Source organism: Octopus sinensis, linkage group LG11, assembly GCF_006345805.1.
Source record: "Octopus sinensis linkage group LG11, ASM634580v1, whole genome shotgun sequence".
In the NCBI taxonomy this organism is placed as follows: Eukaryota; Metazoa; Mollusca; class Cephalopoda; order Octopoda; family Octopodidae; genus Octopus; species Octopus sinensis.
The window spans coordinates 32,409,156-32,436,936 of NC_043007.1; the positions used below are offsets into that span (position 1 = coordinate 32,409,156).

At 34.5% G+C, this 27,781-nt stretch overlaps 1 protein-coding gene across 4 annotated transcripts in view; it reads right to left on the minus strand.

The window, feature by feature from the left end:
- Positions 1-8,069: 8,069 nt before the first annotated feature.
- Positions 8,070-27,781, minus strand: part of LOC115217116 — a 175,808-nt gene continuing 156,096 nt past the window's right edge. For all 4 annotated transcript variants that reach the window (XM_029786718.2, XM_029786717.2, XM_029786716.2 and 1 more), the window contains 9 exons: positions 23,469-23,609; positions 21,728-21,858; positions 20,329-20,444; positions 18,766-18,863; positions 15,774-15,839; positions 14,235-14,354; positions 11,649-11,744; positions 9,903-9,989; positions 8,070-8,754 (listed from right to left, as the gene is read on the minus strand). In XM_029786718.2, coding sequence (XP_029642578.1) covers positions 8,716-8,754; positions 9,903-9,989; positions 11,649-11,744; positions 14,235-14,354; positions 15,774-15,839; positions 18,766-18,863; positions 20,329-20,444; positions 21,728-21,858; positions 23,469-23,609 — 894 coding nt within the window. In that variant the 3' untranslated portion in view covers positions 8,070-8,715. The remainder of the gene's footprint in view (positions 8,755-9,902; positions 9,990-11,648; positions 11,745-14,234; positions 14,355-15,773; positions 15,840-18,765; positions 18,864-20,328; positions 20,445-21,727; positions 21,859-23,468; positions 23,610-27,781) is intronic.

Below are 27,781 nucleotides of genomic sequence, written 5' to 3' on the forward strand. Positions count from 1 at the left end.
CAAGCCAATTATGTTACAACATGTTCAACTTGAGTTCGTCATAATGTTCTGTATTTACCACAGCAGTGTGCATTATTATTACAATTATACATGTAATAAATATACGGTTTATGCACATTGGATCCTAAACACCCTACCATAGCCATCTATCGAGCATTTTTATATAAATACATATGTATTTCTTTACTGCCCACAAGGGGCTAAACATAGAGGGGACAAACAAAGGGAGTAAGTTGATTACATCGACCCCAGTGCGAAACTGGTACTTAATTTATCGACCCCGGCGGAATTTGAACTCACAACGTAACGACAGATGAAATACCGCTAAGCATTTCGCCTGGCGCGCTAACGTTTCTGCCAGCTCGCCGCCTTATATATAATATAAATACATATGAATCACGACACAGACACAGATATCATTATGAAGACCACTGATCATAAGGATTGATTCTATATAAAAATGCGTTTGTACTTTTGCTCTGAAATAATTTGGAACCTTTAAACTCTTTATAGAACATGTTGGTCTGTTCAACCTCAGTATAATTACAATTACATACACTAACTAAATCATCCATTGGTGTATAAGTAATTATTTTTAGACTTACTCTACAGCAGTGCTTTTCAACCGTTTTGCTGGAGCGGAACCCCAAGAAAACATTTCACTGGCTCGAGGAACCCCTGTGCAATAATTTAATAGCCTTATGCACACATATCTGCACAGGAGAATTAAAAATTACTGTCGATTTTAGCATTTTTGTAACTTCTTGTGGAACCCCTGGACTGTACTGGCGGAACGCTAAGGTTCCGCGGAACCCTGGTTGAAAACCACTGCTCTACAGCAATATTAGGCCAGAAATAATTTCTTACATAAAAATTGACTCATGTTTTATGCTATGTTATTATATAATCTTCTTCAAATACTAACTGTGACATCTACACCAACCTGATACATACTGAATGCGATAACATTTTAACTAAGAGAACATTCATTCTAGTTTCTGCATTTAACCTGATCAAACTTAATTAGGTTGGAATTACGATCATTGATTGTTAGACCCACATCTCATTGGGAAGTTATAGCCCCAAAATAGTTTAACCCTTAAGTATTTAAACTGGCCATATTAGGCCTCTCACATCTACCCTACAATGTCATTCTATAAACTATCATATCACCAAGATTATAAAGCTACAAGGTAATGCATGATTAATTGAAAGCAATTTGATTATATAAGCATTACCGTTGCCAGAATTATCTGAATGCTAAGGGTTAAGAATGTTTGCTAGAAGTACTTTCTTAAATAAAACTAATACACACACATATGCCAATATATGTGCACACAGACACACACATTAAAACTATGGCTGACAGGGATGTTGGGTTAAGAGTTGATGGTTTATAACCGACCATAACTCCGGCACTGTGTCCCTGATAGAAACGATTCTTACAAACTCTGTAATCCTGGCTATAAATAGAGGAACATCTTACTATTGCGAGCAGCTGTAGCACTCTATAAACGAATGCTTCGTTAACTTTCAGTGTTGCACTTGAGATGCTTAATTGATAACTGCCAGCCAAAATTACAGGTAAGTACTGTTGAGAAGCAGGCCTCCAGCACACCAACTCCACATCTTAGCCCAGGCCTTAAATTAGCAATCACTTCATGCTAGATTATTATTTCTTTGAGAAGGGCATGGACATTGCAGCCCCTATTTCCACATTCTTTATTTAATTTTACCCCATACTTGGTAAAATCAATGGGAAACTATTCCAGTACACTTGGCCAAGATGTTCTATAACTTCATATCAAGTGACACAACAAACCTGGGAACTGCTCAGAGATGTGTGTGTGTGTGTACGTTTCTATATTTCCCCCCCTATAAATTTATTATTGTCATCATCATCAGTTTCTTCTTCCTGATCTTCAAACCAGTAACATCCTGATTATTCAGATCTATCAGAACACCTAGCTTTCTACTTTCATTTCTCGGCGACCTTTTATAAAACTCAAAACACAACCAACATACCGTATACAGCTTGTGTGTGCTTATTAGGAGGATTAATAAAGGAAATGAGCATCGTTAAAATAAAACAGAATATCAACAAATATTTTTATCATTACAATTAAAAATAAAGAGCAACTCATACAAGCCGTAAGTGTTGAATGGGAACCTAAATAGCAGACTGGGTTAATTCCTTTATAAGATTCCAACCGTATCCATGACAGCTATATTAGAAAAGAAACTGTGTAACAAGAGAAAAGGGCTGCATATTTAAGTTGTAAGGGTTTTACTAATAATGCAGAACATAAAAAGATCCAGGAATACTTCGAAGCAGAACTGGGAAGCTGGTGCTGTTTCTTCTTCGTATAAGGAAACGAATTCTGAATGACAAATACTCAATAGTCGAAGCCTCGGATGCTGGTAGGTGTTATTTGAAAGTTTGGTGATGCGGATGCTGCGGAGATAGTGGCAAATACAGTTTGTTGGCTTCTTTTATTTGCAAATCTGTGTAATTAATGTTGAGGAAACAGCACATCCGATGGTGTATAACCAGTCGTACAGCATTAGTCTATACATGTGAATAAACACTCCATTTGTCGATGGATAAATATAGATATATATTTTTTTCAGAAGAGCAATTTTTCATAGCAAATAATCAAATAAAATAGGATAGAGAAATGTCTTTGAAAGAAAAAATAAAAGTAAAATTAAAGCAAAAAAAACAACTGCACTAATCATTGAAAGAGGACAGATAAGTACTTAAATATACTAATAACAATGGTTTGTTCTTTTTTGACTATTCTGGAAGGTAGTAAAGATTATGAAGCTGTAATTTCTTATATGAAAACAACAGATTAAATCACGACTGGTGTGAACTAAAATTTGTTTTTGTAATTATTAACGAAGGAAAACTTGAATGAGATACCAAATGATTAAATATTTACTGGGTGTTGTTTTTGTGTGGAGTGAATTTCTCGAAATAAAGTTTCACACAAATTTAAGCAAAACTTTTTCTTTCATTTTCTTTTTTTTTTTTTGGCAGTGTCTTTAAACAAGCACCAATTAAGAAATGTTTGTACCAGTGTAGTGTGATCTGGTATGCTGTGGTGTGTGTGTGTGTGTGAGAGAGAGAGAGAAACAGAGATAGAAAAAGAAAAAGAGATAGAGAAATGAATGCACAGTGATAGACAGGGCAACACATTATTCACACTTAGGTTTAAATAATTTAAAAAGAAAAAGAAAAAAAAGAAATTATAGGATAATGGAAAACAATATTTCTTTTCATTTTTCTTGTTTTTTTTTTTTTTTTGGCACAACAATATATAGCTTAATTACTAGATTAAAATGCAATTACAATGACCAACACAAGAAAGTAATTAAGAGATTGAAGAAAAAGGGCACAAGATATGCCTGCAGTACAAACTGACCACAATAAAGAACTCGTTCAAAGGTAACTGGTCTGATCTGGTCATTGTCAAACTCCAGTTACTCGAACAATTGCAAAATTGAACATTAAAATTAAGAATGTCCACGGGAACATATGTGGAAAGTTATATGTCAGAATTATCTCTTATTCTCAGCTCTAGTCCAACAGGTTAACTTCTGCTCTTTCTCTCACCATACATATGTATATATATGTATGTATATGTATATAGGGGTTATACTTAGCATTATACACTAAACAGTACCTAAATGGACGGTAGCAGTAACTATATTATTGCGCCTTTTCTTGTATTATAAAACAAAAACAAAGAAAAAAAAATATTTTCAGAAGTCCTTGATAAGTTGATTATACAGTCAGTAACAAGAGGGAAACCCACCTTTCCATATTTGGCAATACCCAACTTAGACATCAGCATCTGAATAATAATAATAATAATAGTAATAATAGTAGTAGTAATGATAATAATAATAATGATAGTGATGATGATTGACGTAGCTCTTCAGGAAGGTAAATACACAACAATATGAGCATGATGCAATATGTAATAAAATGCAGATTGACTTTATTGACGGGGTCAATATTTTGACAATGTTTGACTCCTTTGGGTTTGAAATGAAAAATGGAAAATGAAAGATAAATAGAAATAGACTCCTTCTTTATCCTTTTTCTATTTATTTTCTTTTTCCTTGTTACCGATTATGAATGAGTGAAACTTGATTTGTTTTTGTCTACAAAGGAACACGAGATATTCCAGTTGGAATTTTCAATTTCTGTATTTTCGGTGTGTTTTTTTTCATTTTGAATCTGAGGAAGAGAGACATACCGTTGGAATATTGTTCAGCTCAATAAACGAAAGTCAATTTCATTACATATTGCATTATGCTCTTTTCATCATGTAGTAATAATAATAATAATAATGATAAGAAGAAGAAAAAGAAATGATGATAACGAGGATGGCAACAATGACAGATGATTAAAACGATCAATGAGAATCGTAACAATAATGATGGCATTATAGTAATTATAATAATGATAATAATAATGATAATAAAAACAAAAAGAAGCACGAAACCAGATGGGGCAGGATGAAATTTGAAAAGGAAATAAAAAAAAAATCTATGTGAAAAGTTTGACAAACGATTTTTTTTTTTTTACCCCCTTATTAATTAACGACAGGCAGACAGATTTTCTTGGAATGATCTATCAGATCTAGCAAGATTAAGTAAAATTCCTTTACAAACAGAACTCAGCCAACTGTACCAATAAGTCAACAATATTAATAATATTTTTTCTTCTTTTTTTTTCTACATTTTTTGGTCTTTTTTTTTTTTTTCTTTTTTTTTTTTTTTTTTTAAAGTCTGAAATCAGCTCATACCAATCACTGAAAATACAAAATATAACTTATATATGTTTTTTTTTTTTATTGTTTTGTTGTCTTTTTTTTTTGGTTTGTTTGTTTGTTTGTTTGCTTCTTATGGACATGATAGAAATTAAGAAACAACAAAACGACACAGAAGTTTCTAGGGCCAAAAATCCAACATGGAGGGAGAGGGGGGGAGATGGTGAAAGAGAAAAGAAGCTAGAAATGGTGACGATGATGATGATGGCGGCAATGATGATGATAATGATGATGATGATTGTTACTAAGAGATATATTTTTTTATCCTCTTTCCGCTAGTAGGTATCACAAAACCTTCAAGTAGTCAAAATCAACACTTTATGTAAAGCCGAATCAAAGAAATATTAGAGATGCTTAAATATACAAATTATTTTTTCAGACCAGTTGTTTGTTTGTTTGTTTGCATTCTTTTTTTTTTTGGTTTCTTTTTCTTCTTTTATTATTATCCAAACGAATTGTATGATAATGTTCACAGCTTCAATGACTGAAACTAGTTGATGTTATTCTCACATTAGAACAGTGTTGGGTATGAATGACAAAACGTGCAAAGAGGCCAAACCTGCCTTGCAAAAAATTCAATGTGTATGTACAATGTAATAAAGCTCCAGCAGCAAGTTTAGAAACTATGACACAAAATGGATCTGCAATGGAGTCAAAAGTTTCATTATGAAGAAAATTTATTATTATCATTATTTTTTTTTTTTGGTTTATTTTAACAGAATATCTTTTAATCTTTGATATTTTTTTTTTTTCACTTCCATCAACATGTTTATTTAGCAAAAATGAAAAGAAAGGGAAAAGAAATGATACAAGTGGACAATGGAATTAAAGTTAGTGAAGATATTTTAGATCAGTAACGATAACACCAATGTTTCTGATAGCAGTGCCTCACATTTGTCATAGAACAATCTTCATTCTAAAAAGTTGAAATTATTTATAAATGCCTAAGAATATAAAAGAAAGAGCAAATAAGCTTAAGTGGTTAACTAAATGCTTGAATGGTTTACACCAGAATAAAAATATTTTTTTTTTACAAAACTGTAATTTTGAAATCATAATAATAATGATATTTTCTACTCTAGGCACAAAGCCTGAAATTTTTGGGGAGGGGCCCAGTCGATTAGATCGACCCCAGTATTCAACTGGTACTTAATTTATTGACCTTGAAAGGATGAAAAGCAAAGTCGACCCAGGTGGCTTTGAACTCAGAACATGAAGACAGATGAAATACTGCTAAGCATTTCACCCGGCATGCTAATGATTCTGCCAGCTCACCGCCTTAGTAATAATAATAATAATCCTTTCTACTAATGTCCCAAGGCCAAAATTTGGGGAAGAGGGTTAGTCAATGACATCGGCCTCAGCATTCAACTGGTACTTATTTTATCAATCTCGAAAGGATGAAAGGCAAAGTTGACCTCAGAGGAATTTGAACTCAGAACATAAAGATGGGTGAAATGCTGCTAAGCATTTTGCCTGGCATGCTAACAATTCGGCCAACTTGCCACCCTAAAGTAATAATAATAATAATAATAATAATGATAATAATAAACACCCAACAATTTTGTAAGCTTTACGCAAAAGCTTGGTTCCTTTTCTTTCTTTTGATATTCGACAAAGTTATAAGACAATAAAATAAATGTAAGAAAATACTAAAAACAACTTCACAAAGATAATGTTGGAAAGACTTACATCTACAAAGGTAATTTCCACCATACATGATAATTGTGAATGATTCCGCTAAGTATGTGATTTAACATAAAATAGTAGTCCAAATGCAGGCAGGTGATATGAAGACCCTTACTAAGATTTCCTAAATTATTTATATCCACCTCAGCATTTATATCAATCTTAGTCAGAACTCATTTATATGTTCAATAAATACATAAGAATTTCTCTCTTATAGGAACATTCTAAAATTTAATCAAAATAGGGGGTTATAATGATTGAATATCATCATGAGTACCCCTAATATTTTTTTCTTTGTTAAGGTATTATTGTATTAATGATTTAGCATATAAATCAGCCGTATCTGACCCAAATATTCTATTTGCTTTCATACCTGTCCTACAATGTCATTCTAAAAATAAACAGTCACAACATTGAAATCTCAAAGCTACGAGATAATGCAAGATTAACTGAGAACAATGTGAAGAAAAAAGCAATACATTTGACAGAGTAATCAGAATACTAAAGGACTAGAGTGGTCATACGAAACACACAAATGCAACTGAAGTTTATTGGAACTAGGAGCTTACTGTGGTTTGAATTTAAAGAGAAGACACGGCTCAAATCAAAAGTAAATTAGAAGATAATAAATATGTTTAAAATTTTTATTAAAAAAATCTTTTTTTATTTATTTTGGCATAATTAAATACTGAGAAAATTTCACTAAACAAAAACAACAGATGAGATAACATCACTGAATATATTAATTATCATGATTAAATATAGCAAAATTGATCAATCTGATCCTATTTGACTAATCTTTCATATTCAGACATATTTATACTGAAGAAGAATGTAAATTATTGACTAATAAGTGTCTCCAACATAAAATGCCACTGTCTTACTATAAGTAAGAGAAAGTAAAAGACTGAATTGGTAATACATAATATTGGTATCAAACAATGATAAAACAAGATAAACATGTCTAAATATCTAAGGATCATTCACCCCCATGCTAGCTTAAAAGAAAAAGGACAACAAATATCATAAAAATAATCCTTTCTACTAAAGACACAAGGCCTGAAATTTATGGGGAGGAAGGGACTAGTTGATTACATCGACCCCAGTATTTCACTGGTACTTAATTGATAGACTTCAAAATACTAAAGGCAGAGTTGACCTCAGTGGAATTTGAACTCAGAATGTAGTGACAGACGAAATACTGCTAAGCACTTTGTCCGGCATGCTAACGATTCTAATTAATTAGAATTATGATTTAGTGTTTCAATCATTGTTATGTTTGATTTAGTAGACACGATAACCTAAGAAATAAGATATAATTTTGGATCTACTTTAATGATTTGTACTTTGATTAGAAATACTACCTGGTGACACCTTAATTAGACTCTTTATTGATCTTGAATCTTGATCAAGCAAACGAATCAATATATGGTTAATGCGGTAACAGCTAAACATGTTTGGAATTTTTTATGAGATAAAAGTTTTAAAGTAGTGAAAATTGAAAAAAAAAAAAAAAATTGAATAAAATATTAAAAAAAAAATTCAACTATAAAATTAATATCTAATTAGTGTAGAAACTGATTTAGACATGTCTTAATATTCTGGTGATTTGTGTTAATTTGTAGATACATGTCAATTCTGAGGAGATTCAGAAAAGATATGGCATGAATTAAAGAAAGAAACAGAACCTTTGTGCAGGATCTTTAAGTAGGTGTGAAGAATGAAGTGTAAACGAGATAGAAAATAAAAGATTGCTTATTAACAAAATGTATTGAGGACTGCTTTTATAGGTATACAAGCTTAAAAAATAGTTTATGAGAAAGTGATAGTAAAAGATATTTTTTTTAAAAATCACATTTTTGTCTTGTTATTTTGAGTGTTGACATATATAACATCACAGTTGTGTTGTTTTCTTCAATAAGGTGAGGAGAAAAAAATTGTGGTCCATTAGAAGGGTAACTAAAAGCAGCAGCACCTGCAGCAAATCCTTTGAAAGTAGTTATAGTAGCTGTTGTTGTTGTTAGGAAGATTATCCCAAAGAAAAAAAAAAAATTCAAAAAAAAAAAATTCAGTTGCTGCTTTTTTCCTCTGTTTTTCTTAGCACAACTCTGGTCGACATTGGCAGTGGCAGATACCAACTTTACACTTGGCAACTATATTTATCTAATGAAAGAAGAAAATTTCATGTCTTTTCAAGCAAAGTCTTCAAATCTTCAAAGAGCTAAATAAAAAGAAGAAAAAGAATAAAAAAGGAAAACAGAAAGAAAATTAACAAGATGGTAACAGATAATGATGTTAATTAATTCAAAAGATTTAAGTTAATTTGAAGAAGTAGAGTGTTTCTTTCATATATGAATCACACAAAATCTGGTTATCTAACAACCTAAAATGTATTTCTTTACTACCCACAACGGGCTAAACACAGAGGGGACAAACAAGGACAGACAAATGGATTAAGTGGATTACATCGACCTCATTGCGTAACTGGTACTTAATTTATCGACCCCGAAAGGATGAAAAGCAAAGTCAATCTCGGCAGAATTTGAACCTAGAATGTAACGGCAGATGAAATACGGCTATGCATTTCGCCCGGCATGCTAACGTTTCTGCCAGCTTGCCGCCTAACAACCTAAAATGGCAAACCTATGAAGGAGTTTGAGCTTAATTCCACCGGCTTGCAGTTAAATATTCTCTTGGAACCATATTCAATTTGTGTAATAGATTCGATGACTGGCATCCGTGCTAGTGGAGCGCTAAGGTACCAGACCAGTGTGATCGTTGTCAGAGCAACAAGCTGGCCTCCGTGCTGGTGGCACGTAAAAAGTACCATTCGAGCGTGCTCATTACCTGCGTCACCTTACTGGCACTTGTGCTGGTGGCACGTGAAAAAACATTCGAGCGGGGTCGTTGCCAGTGCCGCTGGACTGGCTCCTGTGCAGGTGGCACATAAAAAGCACCAAGAGCATGGCCGTTGCCAGTACTGCCTGACTGGCCGTCATGCCGGTGGCACATAAAAGCACCCACTACACTCTTGGAGTGATTAGTATTAGGAAGGGCATCCAGCTGTAGAAACTCTGCCAGATTCTAAGGAATTAGCTAATCTTTTCTAATTTGGGCAAAAGGCCAGTAATTTTAGAAGGAAGGGGAAGTCAATTACATCAACCCCAGTGTTTGACTGGTACTTATTTATCAACCCCTAACAAATGAAAGGCAAAGTTGACCACAGCAGAATTTGAACTCAGAACATAAAGCTGCAATAAAAGTCCACGAAACACTTTTGGTCTGGCATGCTAATGGTTCTGTTAGCTTCCTACCTTCAAGAAATTAAATAACAAAAATATAGAAAAAGGGTAGTTTGGTTTTAAATACCTTGAGGATCCAAGCTCTGTTTTGGAGACACTGATTAATAACTTCAGAATTGTCCAAATAATTGCCACTTTCTTTGATAATATTTATCTGTTAATGAAATGGAAGAGTAGTCGTTAAGCAAAGGAAAACCAAAAATTAAGTGAGACAGAATGAAGCATCAGAAATTAGCGTTAAACCTCGTTATCCTGCATGGGTCTAGCTTGACCCTTTCATTAAAACCAATCTGAAATTTTCTGTGGCTTATACTCTGGCTTTGGTTGGCCTGAAGCTATATAAGACACTTCTCCAAGATGCCAGGTGGGACTGAACCCAGAACCATATGGTTGGGAAGCAAGCTTCTTACCACACAGCCATTCCTGCATCTTTAATTTTATAAAATATATATATTTCCAAATATATCTTGCTCTCAATTTTTTTTTTATATTTCATTTATTTGTCTATTTATGGGCTGTAATTTTAATTTACCTGTAAGGTGAGAGACAAATTTTGATTGTGTGAGTTTATGTGTGAATTTATTACATTCTGCTGTTTTGTTAAAACATAAATTCCAGTGTTTTGTGCTATTTTAATGCTATGATGCACCTGTTTTTATTTCATTTTATTTTATTTCAGAAGCTTTTGATAAAACGTGTTTCAAAGACCACCCTTCATATAACAATAAACAGAAAATATATTTGTCCTACAAAACCAGTTGAACATTACTGAGAACCTACAATAACAAAAGGTTTTAAATTCCTGTTTCTAACCCAAACCCTATTAACCCCAGGACAACGTTAGTCAACGTTTCTTAACTACGTTAATTAACATTTTAAGTTGCATTGATACATAACCAGCCCATTTAAAAAGTATCTTTGAATCATTGGACGACATGCTTGAGGCTTGTTCGAGAGATTGTAAAAGAGACTGGGCATTGGAGAGAGAATCACTGATAAGAGCGATGTCGTCAGCAAAGTCAGTGTCTGTCAAGTATTCAGCTGGGTGTCTGAAACTTCTTCTAGGTTTTATCTCTTGTGAAAAGTAGAAAAGCCCAGTTTGTTGGACATTGATGTAGAGCTGAAAACAAGGCAATTTCTACTCTTCTCCTCTGGAAGCCATCTACCCGCAACACCAAAGGGTGCACACTCTCCTACCCTGATGCAATCTCCATGGATACAGGCATCCAGCAACAGGACCTCCGTAATGCTATGATGGACCGTGAAGTCTGGGGTAGCATGGTAAATTCCATTGTCTCAACCACGGTCGAACAATGATGATGATGAAGTCAAGTAAAATCAAAAATCAAATCACAATCAAAAATGGAAATTGGAGTTGTGGCCGATGCCACGTAAAAAGCACCATCCGAATGTGGTCGATGCCAGTCCCCTTCCCCTTCCAACTGGCTCCTGTGCCGGTAGTATGTAAAGAGCACCAATTGAATGTGGCCAATGCCAGTGCTGCTTGACTGGTGAGCATCCAGGCTGTTGCTCCATATAAAAGGACTGACTCTAACTGAACGCTTTAGAGAGTAGACTTCTATATAAAATGTTCCTAATCCTTCAGTTGGTTGCCTGTCGAGCAGGTGTCTGTTAACAAATAAACTAATGTTCGACATCAACAACTGGGACATAGTTTTCTGTTTGGGAGGTACTCAATGGGGTATAAAACTTACAAGCTAGAATTACAAAAGGACAAAATTGTTTCAAGCAAAAAAATTAAAGCAGAGAATACTTTAAATTGCAAAAAATAAGAATTTCTAATACTTCATACCTTTGCTAAGCACCTTTCATAGATGTGGTACTTGAAATGATATAAGCTATGATAGGAGCCAACATACATAGCAGCTGTCTTGCCTATCATGAATTCCTGAAAGAAAAAGACAGATACACATTAATTAGATTTACATACACGGTCTTAAAAGTAAAGTAAATTTTCATAAACTGAAAAATAAAGTCATTTGCATCAAACTTCTTCTTAGTTTGAAATATAAACTACAGCAACATAAATTGTCCCTACAAAAAAAAAAATCGAGTTTATCTTGAAATAAAATCTATGTCAACAAGGGAAAAAACAAGCATACAAAGATTGATGAAAATAACAAACAAAGGCAGGTAAATATAATAATTAACTATATATTTATACACTTCATCATCCTGCCCAGGGAAATATAATTCTTTTTAAAGTAGAGGAAATAGCTAAGCTTCTCTGGCTGCTATTTCTAAACTTTGGTGTGTGGTAAAGCAAATCTTTGCTGAACCCTAATTATAAAATATTACTTAAGTTTACCGAGAAATGGTCCCTTTTCATGCCGAATTCTATTTGGTGAAATTATTGATTACTAGTTAAGTAATTAATTTTACCCTTTGTTATTATTGATAATATATATATATATATATATATATATATATATATATATATATATATATATATATATACTCTTTTACTCTTTTAATTGTTTCAGTCATTTGACTGCAGCCATGCTGGAGCACTGCCTTTTAGTCGAGTAAATCGACCCCAGGTCTTATTCTTTTGTAAGCCCAGTACTTATTCTATCGGTCTCTTTTGCCGAACCACTAAGTTATGGGGATGTAAACACACCAGCATCAGTTGTCAAGCGATGTTGGGGGGACAAACACAGACACACACACACACATATATATACATGACGGGCTTCTTTCAGTTTCCATCTACCAAATCCACTCACAAGGCTTTGGTCGGCCCGGGGCTATAGCAGAAGACACTTGCCCAAGATGCCATGCAGTGGGACTGAACCCGGAACCATGTGGTTGGTTAGCAAGCTACTTACCACACAGCCATATGTGCAGGCTTCATCATCCTGTCCAATAATTGATCAGGATGTAGCTGCTGTTCCATACAAGCTCTGCTTGTATGGAACCACAGAGGAAAGCTAAGTGTTACTGCAACAAATAGATGCTGAGCCATCTACAGCAGAGGAACATGGTAAACCACCTCTCTTGAGGCATTTTACCTTTTACAAGCCCTCATGAATGATTTATGTTAGCACAAAGCCATAAATCTATAGTGGTATTGGCCCCTGATATATGCTGAGTACTTAAGCTGTTGAGCTGAGAGTCATAAAAAGCAAAACTGATTTAATGACAGGGCAAAATGTAAGGTAATTTAGTCAGGCAATCTAGCATTTGTGTTAGTTCATTGTCTTCACCTAAAAGAAGGGAGGTTATTTAATAGCCTGGTGGGAACCCTGTTTGCATTTATGATAAGCTGATCAAATTCTCACAACTAACAACGGTCCCAGATAAAAGACATTCTTCACGATCAACCATTAAATACAACTAGAAAAACAGACAATGATCAGTTCAGCTGAAGATCTTTTACCATTATTAATAATTCATAAATATAAATGGACATAAAAGTTTGGTAAATGCCAGAACAAAAAAATGCATGTAAAAATTAACCAGGTGTAATTAATTGTAATAGTTTTTACAATTACTTATATCCAGAACTGCTTTATAATTGTTGGTGTTAATAAAAATGTAATTAAACTATCTTCGGTTGCATTAAAAGCATACAGAACCATAAGAAGTATAATTATGGCAATAATTCACAGAGTTTAAATAATGGGATGTCTGATAATTTTTATTTTTATTTTGTATCTTTCCAATGTTATTTGGAATTAATACATAAAATGTTTCCATTGTCATGTTTTATGGGTTTTTTGTAGCTCTGTGCTTCCTTTACAACTTTTAGCTGTCATTTTTGAAATTTGAATAAATTTTTACTTCTCTTTTCACACACACAATTATAAAGTGCCAGGTAGAAAAGAAGAAAAAAAGAGCATTTTCAATATCTGCTTCGCTTTGTTTTTCAATCAAGGTTCCAAAGGTACCAAAAGCCACTCGAGACATTTGTGCTATGGGGAAGGACCTGTTATTGAAAGAACTGCACAGAAATACTTTACATGACTCAAGGAGAGGAAATTCAACAACAGAGACCTCTCTGCACTCTGGCCGACCTGTTCAGTTCGATGAGAATCAATTAGATTGGCTTATCAACAAGGACCCATGCTGAGCCACCAGGGAATTGACCCATCAGATGGGATGCTCTCATGATACTGTCACCCACTACTATCACTTAATGAGTAAGGTCCAAAAAACTTGGTGCACGGGTGCCACATACTCTGAATGAAAGCGATAAACTTCAGAGCACCTCTATCACAGCCAATTTGCTCAGTTGACCCCAGGCTGCTCGTGGACAGAAAAAGAGGTTTCTTTATCCAATCATCACTAGCTATTCATCATCATCAGTACTGACATCCTTAGTTATTTAAACAATACAGAGAAGAATAAAAAAATATTTGTAAGAACAGTTGCGTACCTGTGCAACATTTGCATTTTCTTCTGGGTCCACTGAATTCTCTCCAAGATTGGATAGGTCATACGGTTGACCATATAAATGGATGGACTTTATGGCAGGTTGACTAGCATTTTCACATGCCTAAACAAAAAAACAAAAACAGAATCATTTCATTTGCTTTGCTTCCAGAATTAACATCAAAGAATTAAAAGGAATTTTGTTCTAAGTTTACACACACACACACATTTATAGATACAAATGGTTCTATGGTTGTTTCAGGTACCTCAATTAGATTGGTTTCTGTTTATACCTGTACATGAAACCATAGGAGCAACACTAAAGACTGTTATAATAAATCATGTCAAGAACAAATTAACTTATTGGAGACCATCCATCTTCAAAGTAGCTTGATTAAAACTTAGCTTTCCAAATTAACAATCATCAGTTTTATAACACCCTTATTACTTACAATGATGGGGTGTACCACCCAGTAACACTTATTTACATCATAGCTACATTGGCATTTACGTCTTTATGGCTCACAGAGTATTTTTCCAGAGACAGAATATGAATCACCAACCTAACAGCGGATCAGCTCCACTAACAGAGTCAGCTGTTAGTCTAAAGAATATGAACCAATCAACCTATTAGCTTAGTATTCTTTGATTTTGAGCCCATGCTGGTGCCACATATAAAGCACTGTACTGACTTGTGTATAAGTCATACCTCTAATTTAGAATTCAATTTTTTTCCTTTCGTAGTTTTACCATTACTCTGTGTATAAGTCACATCTTAGTTTTATCTGTGAAGTATACAGTACTACTTACATAGAGTAAATACAATATATACACACATGCACGCACATAAAAATATTTGGATCTTTACCTTTTGACCGGCAGATTTAGAAAATAATCTTTTGTAACTAAACACTTTCAAACTTCGTATACTAAAACCATAAATAACAGTGACAAACTAAATATACACCACCGGAAGTTGTTGCTGATAAACAACAGCAGTAATTTTATTCAGCTGAATACACGTCATTGATTGGTTGAAATTACAGAAATACGACTACTTCAGAAAGAAATAACTTTGTAAATATAAACTTTTCTCAAAAACGCTTAGAGTAAAAGATATTTTATATGACACATTCTACCAGAGTCCGAAGTTTGAAAGTGTTTAGTTGCAAAAAATTATTTTCTAAATCTTACGGTCAAAAGGTAAAGATCCAAATATTTTATATATATATATATATATATATAAAATCATCATCATCATCAATGCTGGAAAATTCATGGCTTTAAGGATATCACGAAAGACCTAGTTGGAGGCTCAACTGTCCGAGTTCTTTTACAGGGTTTAGAAAAACTGAAGGACTGCCACAATAAGTGTGTGAATCTGAGAGGGGAATATGCTAAATAAAATCAGAATTAATTGATCCTCCTGTATTTTCTTTTGTCCAAAGCCAGGAACTTTCCAGCACCTCCTCGTATAATACAGGTAGAGAGAGAAAGCAAGAAGACAATTTATGGTAGTAGAATCGCAACATGGAAATATTACCTGACAGGATTGCTTTAGATTTGGTCGGTCAAGCTCCCGCATAACAGGTTTAAGTTTCAGACAGTCCTTCAGAAGAATTAACAAAAAACAGGATTAAATAAATAAATAATAATAAAAAAAATAATAATAACAACAAAAACAATGATAATAATAATTCTTTCTACTATAGGTACAAGGCCTGAAATTTTGGGGGAGGGGACTAATTGATTGCATTGACCCCAGTACTCAACTGGTACTTATTTTATCGACCCCTTGAAAGGATGAAAGGCAAAGTTGACCTCAGTCGTATTTGAACTCAGAATGTAAAGATTGATGAAATTCCGCTAAGCATTTTACCCAGCATGCTAACGATTCTGCCAGCTCACTGCCTTGTTGTTTTTGATGATGATGACGATGATGAGGAGGAGGAGGAGGAAGAAGTGGAGGGAAGAATAAGTCAATTATATCAACTCCAGTGCTCAACTGGTATTTATTTTATCAACCCCAAAAGGATGAAAGGCAAAGTTGATCCCCAGCAGGATTTGAACTCAGAACCTAAAGACGGGCAAGATACCACTAAATATTTCACACAGCACAGTAATGATTCGGTCTGCTCACCACTTTTGTTTATCAAAATATTGGTTTGAAATTTTGATCATGGCATTCTTGGGATTTTGCTCTGGTGAGAAAATCTTCGACCAAGATCAAAAGTCTAAAGGAGATCTGAAGGATTGTTATGTGCAAATCCTTCTGATGTCCCCAGAGTGATGTCCACTAAGTTTCCAGCCCCTGTGTTGGTTTTAGGTGTAGTGGGTGATGAAGTCCATACATCATTTCCCCCCTCACATCTACCAACAGGGTCTTAAAACTGATGCTGCTGGATACAGTGAGGTGTTGGAGACAGCTGTTAAGCCCTGAATGGATGAAATATGCAGTAGAAGGCCATATGGGGTTCAACAAGATTCCGCACCTTCTCACAAAGCTCACATAACCCATGAATGGATGTCAGACAATCTATATAATCCATGTAATGTCGAACATGTGGCCTCCAAACTTGCCAGATTTAAATGACTGGGACAACCATATTTGGAGCATTGTTGGAAGGGAGACTAATCAACACAGCTTTACTGAAGGTCGTTAATTTCTAGGTGATGCCCAAAATATAAAAGGACCATTTAGCGCAGACATGTCAGTGATTCCAATCCTGAATTGAAACAGCCGTTGAAGTTAAAGGTGGATTCATAGAATAAATATTCTTATAAGGAAGCATATCAAGAACATGTGCGCAAATTTTTAGTAAAATACAGTTGGCTTTTCCAAGTTTGGAATTGTTTTTATTAAATTACCAAATATGTCCTGAAGTAACACTTGCATCCTGCATATTACAAGCATGTATATATTTGAGGCGCAATGGCCCAGTGGTTAGGGCAGTGGACTTGCGGTCGTAGGATTGCGGTTTCGATTCCCAGACCTGGCGTTGTGAGGGTTTATTGAGTGAAAACACCTAAAGCTCCACGAGGCTCCGGCAGGGGGGAGGGGTGAACCCTGTTGTACTCTTTCACCACAACTTTCTCTCACTCTTTCTTCCTGTTTCTGTTGCACCTGTATTTCAAAGGACCAGCCTTGTCACTCTCTGTGTCACGCTGAATCTCCCCCGAGTACTTCATTAAGGCTACACGTGTGACTGTGGAGTGCTCAGCCACTTGCACATTAATTTCACGAGCAGGCTGTTCCGTTGATTGGATCAACTGGAACCCTCGTCGTCGTAACCGACGGAGTGCCAACATATGCCAACGGTGGTGAGCAGATTGAATTCAAATATATATTGATTCAAACTGGGTTAGCTGGCACCAAGAAACTGTTAACTAATAAGTAAATCAACTTTACAGAAGGAATAGGCAACAGAGAACAGCTACCAACCAAGTCATCAAGCTGTCAGCTCATTCATACAACAGGGGTCAACTGTTCATATGTAATAATTACTATTACATAGTGTCCCTAACACACCTGTCATTCTCTATGTAAATAGAGGGGGAATTTCAACTCATGGCTGTTGCAGTGGGGCAAAGGTATTTAACTTAAACACTTACAAAAGTAAGCATAAAATAATATAAAATTTGCAGCTTCTACCTAGGGAGACGAATGTCTCCCAATCAACAAACCCTGTGCAAGCAAGGATAATTTGTATATAGCTAACTTACAATATAGAGTACTTCATACATGCAGCTGGAAGACATAAAAATTTTCTCCTGAGGCTATTTCCACAGTGAAATGTCTAATCATGTCAGAATACACTCAAATGTGTTAAATATGATTTAACACAATCAAAGCAATTTATGTGGAAAATAGTTTTTTAAATTAAGTTTGTTCAAGAATTCCACCCCAATACTTCAGGCACATCACACTCCAGACAAATACCAAATTTGGTTGTATGTACAATGAATGACAAATTATTAAATTAGAATAATATGGAAATGCCAACAAAATTCTTACTAGTTACTACATACAATTTTCTTTTATTTAGCTAATGTTCATTTTAGTTACTGCTGAATGCCACCTCCACCTAATTATGATTGCATAACTCTAACATGGAAAACAGGTGACGTATATAAAGCTTTCAATAATAAACTTTTGGTAAATATGACCACATCTCTCCAAGACATCGTTTTAAGTAATAAGTCATTTTTGAATAGAATTTAAAATAAAGTACATTTACAACATTAACCCTTTAGTGTTTAGATTACTCTGCCAAATGTAATACTTATTTATTCACATTGTTTTGAATTAATTGTGCCATATCTCATAGCTTTGAGATTTCGATGATGTGATTGCTTATTTGTAGAATGACATTGCAGGGTAGGTGTGAGAGGCTGCATCTCATAAGTTTGAACATAAAGGATAATATTCTGGCCAGATATGGCCGGTTTAAACACTAAAGGGTAAAACTTTAAACTGGAATATTACACAAATTTACAAAATTATAAGGAAGTAATGTTAAGAAATATAAACCTACTTTAAATTTGTCGTTCCACCGGACCTTTGAATCAATTTCATTAACTTTCATATCAATTAGGCTATCAATTGTCTGCAAGGCTTTCAGAAAAAATTGGTCTGAAAAGAGAGAAAAACAAAAGAGCAATGTTATTGTAAATAGAGACAAAAGAGGTGAGAAAAAGCTCCAAGTTATATTGTGTATATGAGGATATTTTATTTTCATAATATTTTTAAAATGAAATTTTCTGACAGTTAAAGTTTTTAACAAGGGATTAAAAATAACCATGTGAAGCAAAAAATTTGCTTCCCATGAAAAATAATTTGAAAACAATGACACCGTGGAAGTGTTTTAGTAATAGGAAATGCTTATATGAATGACCCACAACTTTAGATACTGGATATACCAAGGTTTCACTGACATGGTGTAGCTACGTGGGACATGGTGTACAGTCACAAATGCACTAAGCTTGTCAAAGTTGGATTGAATTTTATTTAGAATTTAGGTATGCCTGTCTGTCTGAAGAGATCTAGTTTGGCACCACATGGAAAATACTAGCATCAATGAAAGACACATAGCCTTAAGAGAGAAACGGGTCTATATACCACAGCACTAAAAATTGCCTTTCATCTAAAAGCATACGTTTGCTAGATTTGCATCAATATATCATGACCAGTTATTATTTAGTGTGCAAGATCTGTACATTGTGACAATTAGCACAACAGTTAAATTACATACATCACATTATAATCCTTATCGTTTACATTTGCAAATCGCTACCATTTATAGTTATCTCTGCAACTCCTCCCAAGCATTCTCATCTTTTCTTCTAAGGATGAATAGCCATGTTGTTCCTCTGCAACAAGAACCTGTTTGCTCCTTCTCGTATTTTAACCCCTTATCTCCTAGTATAAAGGTGCCCCTGCTTTGGGTTTCATAGGCTTATAAGCTGCATGGTTGTTGCTGTTGTTAAGCAACAAGACGGGTAAGGGTGATTAGGTGATGGTCTAGGGCTTAGGGGCAGGAGACCCCAGACCTTGGGAAAAAAAAAACTTTGGTTGTAGTCGAGGGGTCCTCATTGACGCCCGACATCACTGGGAGGTGTCCCTCGAAGTTGCTGGAAATGGAGATCTCCAGGTTCAAATTCTTGAATGGCTAAGCTGCATGGTGACCTCACTGGTGCCAGTCAAATGGAAAAAAAAATTCTTCAGTACAGTCTGTAAAGTGGCTGGTGTTAGGAAGGGCATCCAGTTGTGGAAACCATATCAAAGCAGACACTGGAGGACAGTGCAGTCATTAGACCAAACAGATTCTGTCCAACCCATGCCAGGAACGGGGACATTAAATGCTGTTGCTACTGGTGACGAAAAGGACACTTAACATACAGGATCTTAGCAGCATAGAAAAGACCACCGATATGGTCAATCCATATCTAAACCTCATCCTGAAAAAGCATCATCGCATATAAAGAAGACATATCAAGGATAACATAAAGTAAATTTTACAAGACTAGTGATGTAGTCCTTTTATTATTATTATTATAATAAGGAAGAGAGAGAGAGAGAGAGGAGAGAGAGATCTTACCATTAGTAGCAATGATGATGCTTAAGAAGTTAGATTCCAAAGCCTGGCTCAAGAATATTCGCATGTATATGTTGAAAGACTCTACTAAAGGGTCATCTTCATATTGTCTCTCCAGACTGAAAAGGAATTTTAGGAGGAAATACTTATAAAGAGAATCGTTTTTACCACAGAAAATGTCTGCTGTTGACAAACATGGAAAATATTTATAGATGAAGGTAAAAATCATAATGAAAAGTGGAAAGTCAATTTGCAGTCGACTAAATTATAATTCTAAATAACTCTGAAAGTAATTAAATGAGCTATGAAATGCACAGAATCTTCTGGAAAAGGAGAAATAAATTAAATAAATGTATAAAGTAATTTGAAAGCTGAGGAAATTTGGCCAATTTCAAATGTTAATAAATACTGACTTGAATATTATTGTCTCTGTCAAAAGAAACCCAATCTTTATGATAATAACTTGGTTTATGATATATTTTTTAGCTTTGTGCTATTTATGAAGGCATGTATGTTCATGGACAGGGTGTTGGCCTCACGATCACAAAATCTTGGGTTCAATTCCTGGAGCTGAAAGGGCAGTGTGTCTCTGACGAGCAAGGCACTACATTTCACATTGATCCACTCTGCCCAGCTTAAAATGAATCCCAGCTGACTCTCCCTCCGGCTGTCACACCCTTCATGCTTTGCTGGATCAATAAGCAGGAGACCCAAGAAGATAGCAATACCTACTTGCAACTACATAACCAACTGCAACTATTAGTGAAAGTGTACTACATGCTACCAGGTCACACAGTTAAGCACCAGCCAAGCTTTTGTTACGAGTAATGGATTAAATTCAAAGCATGTTTCTTGAGCTGTGTAGTTAGTGTCTGTGTGCTGACACGGAAAGAAACCATGTTCTCATGTTCCACTGATGGATGATTTAAAGGTCTCTGTTTGTAGAGAATATTTGGTTGCTGTCAGATTTGATAATTATAAAAATTAAGTAAAAAATTTTCAAATTTGGCTGACTGACACTCCGTCACTTATGACAAGGGTTCCAATTGATTCAATCAACAGAACAGCCTGCTTGTGAAATTAATGAGCAAGTGGCCGAGACACGTGTACCTTTCACGTAGTTCTCAGGGAGATTCAGCACAACACTGAATGTGACATGGCTGGCCTCTTCGTATAACAGGTACCACTCATTTTTACCAGCTGAGTGGAAGTAAAGTGTCTTGCTGAAGGACACAATGTGCTACTGGGAATAGGTATCACCTTACGATCATGAGCCAAATACACTAACCATTAAGCTGCGTGCCTTCAGTTAATATATTGAAGTAACTTTTCAGGCTGAATCTGAATTTGGGATTTGTTTATTCTAGAATAAAAATTTAGAATTAGACACAGTTAATCCTACCTGCCATCATTAGGAGGTTTGGGCCGGAATGGTTCTTCAACTTCAACTATTTCTTTGTTGAAACCTTGAGATATTAATTTCGCTCTAATTGGTTTGAACTGTTGACGAAGGGTTGGCATCCAACTGGAGTACTGAAATGGAAGATTAGGAAACACTGAAACAGATTCATTCATCATTACAAATTATTTTGTGAGCATGGGAACTGCTTGGTACCTTGGGTGAATACCTTCTACTATGGCCCCAAGCTGTCCAAAGCCTTATGAAAGAGTTTGGACAACAGAAACTAAAAAGGAGCCCATCATGCATATGTACATGTGCATGAGTGAGTGTTTGCACATGTTTGGGAGTGTTTGTATCTCCTTGTCTTGATACTGGAGGCTAGTTGTAAAAGAAATGTTACCATCATGCCAGAGATACCATTTGTTTGCAATCTTTCATGAAAATATGCCTGGCCATTGGGTTGTTAGTGTATGACAGACCAGAGATATATCAAATGACTTGGAAACAGGCGAAGGTTAATGACAGGAAGAGCATCTGGTCATAGTAAACCTGTCTCAATGAATTCATCAGAGCCATGCAAATGCGGAAAAATAGGCATTAAAAACAAACTTGACGATGATTTCCATATATAAATGCATTTGATTTGTCACTGAAAGTAAATTAGCAAGTTTTTGTGATTTTCCATTTACTGTTAGGTTGGAAGGAAAATCCTGTGACATTTTTGACATGATCACTTCAAGACTACTTTTTCAATTCTAATGGTAAGGAAGCATAAATTTCTACATTCTAATTTTTCCCCCCATTTTTTTGCATATTACTTTATACAAAAACTTATACTGGCTGCCCCCTTTTTAAAATTAGTTTAGATTAGATCCATACCAGACACTGCATACTGTATGAATTTAAAAGGGCTAACTCAATATCTCTATTTGTTAATGCTGGAAGGAATCACAGGAAGTTAGTGATGTCTAACAAGATTGGAAGAATGACACCATATTCAAGATAGGGGATAGAAACCAATGCAAGACCTATTGATAGATTTCTTGATATATATATATATATACAGCTGGGATGATCCTCAAAGAAATGCTGCTCAATAGTCTGAGAAAGTTTACAGTAATTCCAGCATAAACTGACAAATAAAGAAGTGAAACAGAACTGGTGCATGTGTTGATTATTGGCATAATGACCCTACCACAATACAAAATAAAAAGCACATTGAAAACTGTAAATGAAACATCACTAACATGATTACATCATCATCATCGTTTAACATCCATTTTCCATGCTAGAATGGGTTGGATGGTTCGACTGGGGTCTAGGAAACCAGGAGGCTGCACCAGGCTCCAGTCTGATCTGCTGGATGCCCTTCCTAACGCCAACCACTCCGTGAGTGTAGTGGGTGTTTTTTACGTGCCACTGGCACAGGGGCCAGAGGAGGCTGGCAAACAGCCACGATCGGTTGGTGCATTTTACGAGCCACCAGTACGGAAGCCAGTCAAGGCGGCGCTGGCATCAGCCACGTTCGAACGGTGCTTTTAACGTGTCACCGGCACAGGTGTCTTAACTACAATTTCCATTTGATTTTCATTCTGATGTTGTTGTTAATGTACTTGACTCAATAGGTCTCCTCAAGAACAGCAGGTCACTCTACAATCCAAGATTACCGATAGAGAAAAAATTTTTTATAATTCATAATAAATACAGAAGACATTTTATTGTAAAATGAAGAAGTGCTTACTGTAGGAACAGCTCGGTGTCGAATCTTCCCATCTTCTATGATTAATTCATATTTGTGTAACATCTTTCCATTTTCAATTTTCCATATGGGGTAACTTTCATAGTTTGAAAGGTCCTTAACTTCAATAATAAACTTTCCGGGCTGTGAACAATTCAGAAAAAGAAACACAAACATGAGTTGAAATTCTTTCATTTTCATCATAAAACCTTTTAAAGAATTAACTAATTTAAATAGCCTAAATTTATCAAAACAGTTACAACAGAACTTGTACATGTAGAAAGGATAACAAACTTAAAGAAATTACAAATTAATTAATTAATTATGAAAGTAACGAAGAATATATTTTAGCAGATCTATCAAATCACAACAAAATATGGTGGCACACTTTTGTGAACAAACATATTAACATTTTGACGAATGTTTTTAGTAATTAATATAAATAACCCATAATGATTTTAATTTATTTTATTGCTAAATAAACTTCTAAACTGGTAAAAATTGATAATATTATCTGGAGAAGAAATGTTTATATGACAGCTAATACTTTCTAAATATAGTAACACTACTAACTGGTTGAAATTAGCTTAAAAACTAGGATATATTAAAGGACCGTTAAAATACAAGTTGCAGGTTTTAAAACTAGTTAATCACATATGTTTAGGGTAGAGGAATTATAATAAAGCTACAAAACGGTCTGTGCATTTTCATAAATAATACTACTACTATAAACAGCCAAATATCATAAATGATTGCACAGGTGTTTAAATTTATAAAAGTGTATTTATTCCTAAAACATATTAAGTTTGAAGTGTGTGCATGTGTATATGTACATGTGTATATACATGTGTAATAATATACTTCTAAATTACCCCATATACATACAAATTATTTCTAGGAGAAAAACAACAACAAACAATGAAACTGCTTCCGAAATTCACATGTACATGTGCATTTGAATTTGTGCGCACACATACCAGTGCGTGGGAGAGCACATGTATGCACACGGTTGATATTCTGAAGCAATTTTAAGAATAACAACCAAACATTTAATGACGGGGGACTCAACACCAGTAAAATTTGTTTTCACTTGACGGCTAATTCAATCAGTGGCTGAATTAGCCATCAAGTGACACTTGGAATTCAAGTTCAAAATTAATTTTATATCTGTGTATCTACATATATGTAGATACACACAGATATGTCTGCGTATCTACATACACACTCATACACATATATGTATACAAACACACACATATACATGTATGTATGTATATAAATAAATATAAATATATCTATATATGTATATCATCGTTTAACATCTGCCTTCCATGCTAGCATGGGTGGGACTATGTATATATATATATACACACACACACACATATACACATTCACACATATATAGACATGCTTATACACATATATATACACACACACACACTCATACACAAACATATATGTCAATACACACACAAATTATGTGGATGGCAACATCTTAATATCTTATCGAGTGTGACCCCCATTATGCTAAAATCTACCGATGCGGTGCCAACTTGTTGTGGGTCCCAATGATAATGCTGATGAAGACATACGAGAGCCTGTTTAAGACCAAGGTGCCACTACACACTGGCAGCACTTCAACCAACCTATGAGCCAGAGAAGCATGCAAGTAGAGATCATATCGTCGTCAAAGAAACATCTAACATCTCAACTGCCAATACAAATCTACAGCCGTTTCAGGTTCCGAAAAGCTTGAGTCCTATTTTGTGTCAGGGGAAAAATGAAAATGGCACAAAATGTAACCAACACATGAAATTTTATGGTGACAAATGCTTGTGCAACACATCTGCTGTTCTCTAAATGTTTGAAGCCATTAAAACAGCAACAAGAAAAACAGGAATGATACCACCAAAAGCTATAAACACTGAAATTTTCTAGTGAGAGAGTCTGTCTGTCCTGTGGATTTACATGGGAGAATATAAATGCATATATACATATCATCATCATTGTTTAACGTCTGTTTTCCATGCTGGCATGGGTTAGAAGGTTTGACTGGGGACTGGTAAGTCAGTAGGTTGCATCAGGCTCCAATCTAATCTGGCAAGGTTTCTACAGCTGGATGCCTTTCCCAATGCCAACCACTCTGAGAGTGTAGTGGGTCCTTTTTACGTGCCACCAGCACAGGAACCAGCCGGTGGGGGACGGGCATCGACCATGTTCGGATGGTTCACTTTTACGTGCCACCGGCACAATATATATATATAAAATATATATATATATATATATAAAATATATATAAAAATATATATATATATATATAAATATATATATATATATATGTTAATCCAAACATGAAAATACAACAACACGAGGATGTGGAACAAGTATAGTGTTATTGGATGCTCAGGAAAGGAAAGAAAGGAGGATTTAACGTTTCAAGCAGAGCTCTTCGTCAGAAAAATAGGAAAAGGAAAGATCCAAGGAAGGGAAGACAGGGGAAAGAAAATCGCCAACGATACACACGCGGTCATATATATATATATAATATATATATATATATATATATACATACATGTAACAAATCTATATATACATACACACACATATATATATATCATCACTATTTAACGTCCATCCATTTCTATGTTGGTTTGGGTTGGACAGTTTGACAGGAGCTGGCAGCCAGAGGACTGCACCTAGCTCCACTGTCTGCTTTGGCATGGTTTCTATGGCTGGATACCCTTCCTAACACCAACCACTTTACAAAGTGGATTGGGTGCTGGCCATTGACTCTTTGACAGGTTATGTTTTCTTATCCTGTAGGGTACCCCAAATCACCCTCCTAAACAAGTAAACTTGTTGGGGGTCGGAGTCACTAACAATCCAGTCATACACAAGATGCAGATCTTTAGTTCCACAGACGTTTAACCATACATGAACACAGGCATTCATACACCCACACAGACTTAGAACTAGTTTATACAATACAAAGTACCTTTCCTTAAGTCTTACTAAAAATAACAGCGTTACAGATTGCACAAATGTTAAAATATTAAAAATGTATTTATTCAGAACATGTAAAGAGCGTGTGTGAATGTGTGTGCCTATGTGAGAAGTATAATTCTTTACACACACAAATTATCAAAAAAAAAAAACAGGAAAACAAATGACAAAGCTCAATCTAAATCCAATACATACAAACACACACCAATATATATTTCTATATATATAAAATTATATATATAAGTTATAGATATATATAAAATTATAAAATTTCATATATATATAATCATAAAATTATATATATAAAATCATAAAATTATATATATATATATAATCATAAAATTATATATATATATCATAAAATTATATATATAAATCATAAAATTATATATATAAAATCATAAAATTATTATATATAAAATCATAAAATTATATATATAAAATCATAAAATTATATATATAAAATCATAAAATTATATATATAAAATCATAAAATTATATATATATAATCATAAAATTATATATATATAATCATAAAATTATATATATAAAATCATAAAATTATATATATAAAATCATAAAATTATATATATATAATCATAAAATTATATATATAAAATCATAAAATATATATATATATACACACACCAGAGTAAGCACATGAATGTGAAACAAGGTGGAAAAAAGAGTACTCAAATACCAGACGTAGAGTAATATGCTTTATTTAAAAGCAGCAGAAATATAACAAAAGCTGTTACTCGGAGTTTCATGTTTTTTTAACAAAACTGTCCGACGAACGTGAAACTCCGAGTAACAGCTTTTGTTATATTTCTGCTGTTTTTAAATAAAGCATATATACATATATTCTTTTACTCGTTTTAGCCATGCACCTGTAGTTGTGCTGGAGCACAACTCTTTTACTTACTTCGAGGCATTTCCCACCACCACTACTGTGTGTGCTTTTGGCCCAACTGTTGGCCCACACACAAAATCACACAACACAGCATACACACACACACATATTCACAACTAGTTTATCATATAAAATCTGAAGTAAAGGAATTACAATACAAATAAGGAACAAATCAAAGACTACATTTTAAGTTTTACTAAAAATAAACATTATACAAAATATATTCTTAAAAGATGTTAAGCATGTGTGTATAATATAATTGTTCTTTTCTACTCTAGGCACAAGGCCCGAAATTTTGGGGCAAGGGGGAACTGGGCAGTTGATTAGATCGACCCCAGCATGCAACTGGTACTTAATTTATCGACCCCGAAAGGATGAAGGGCAAAGTCGACCTTGGCGG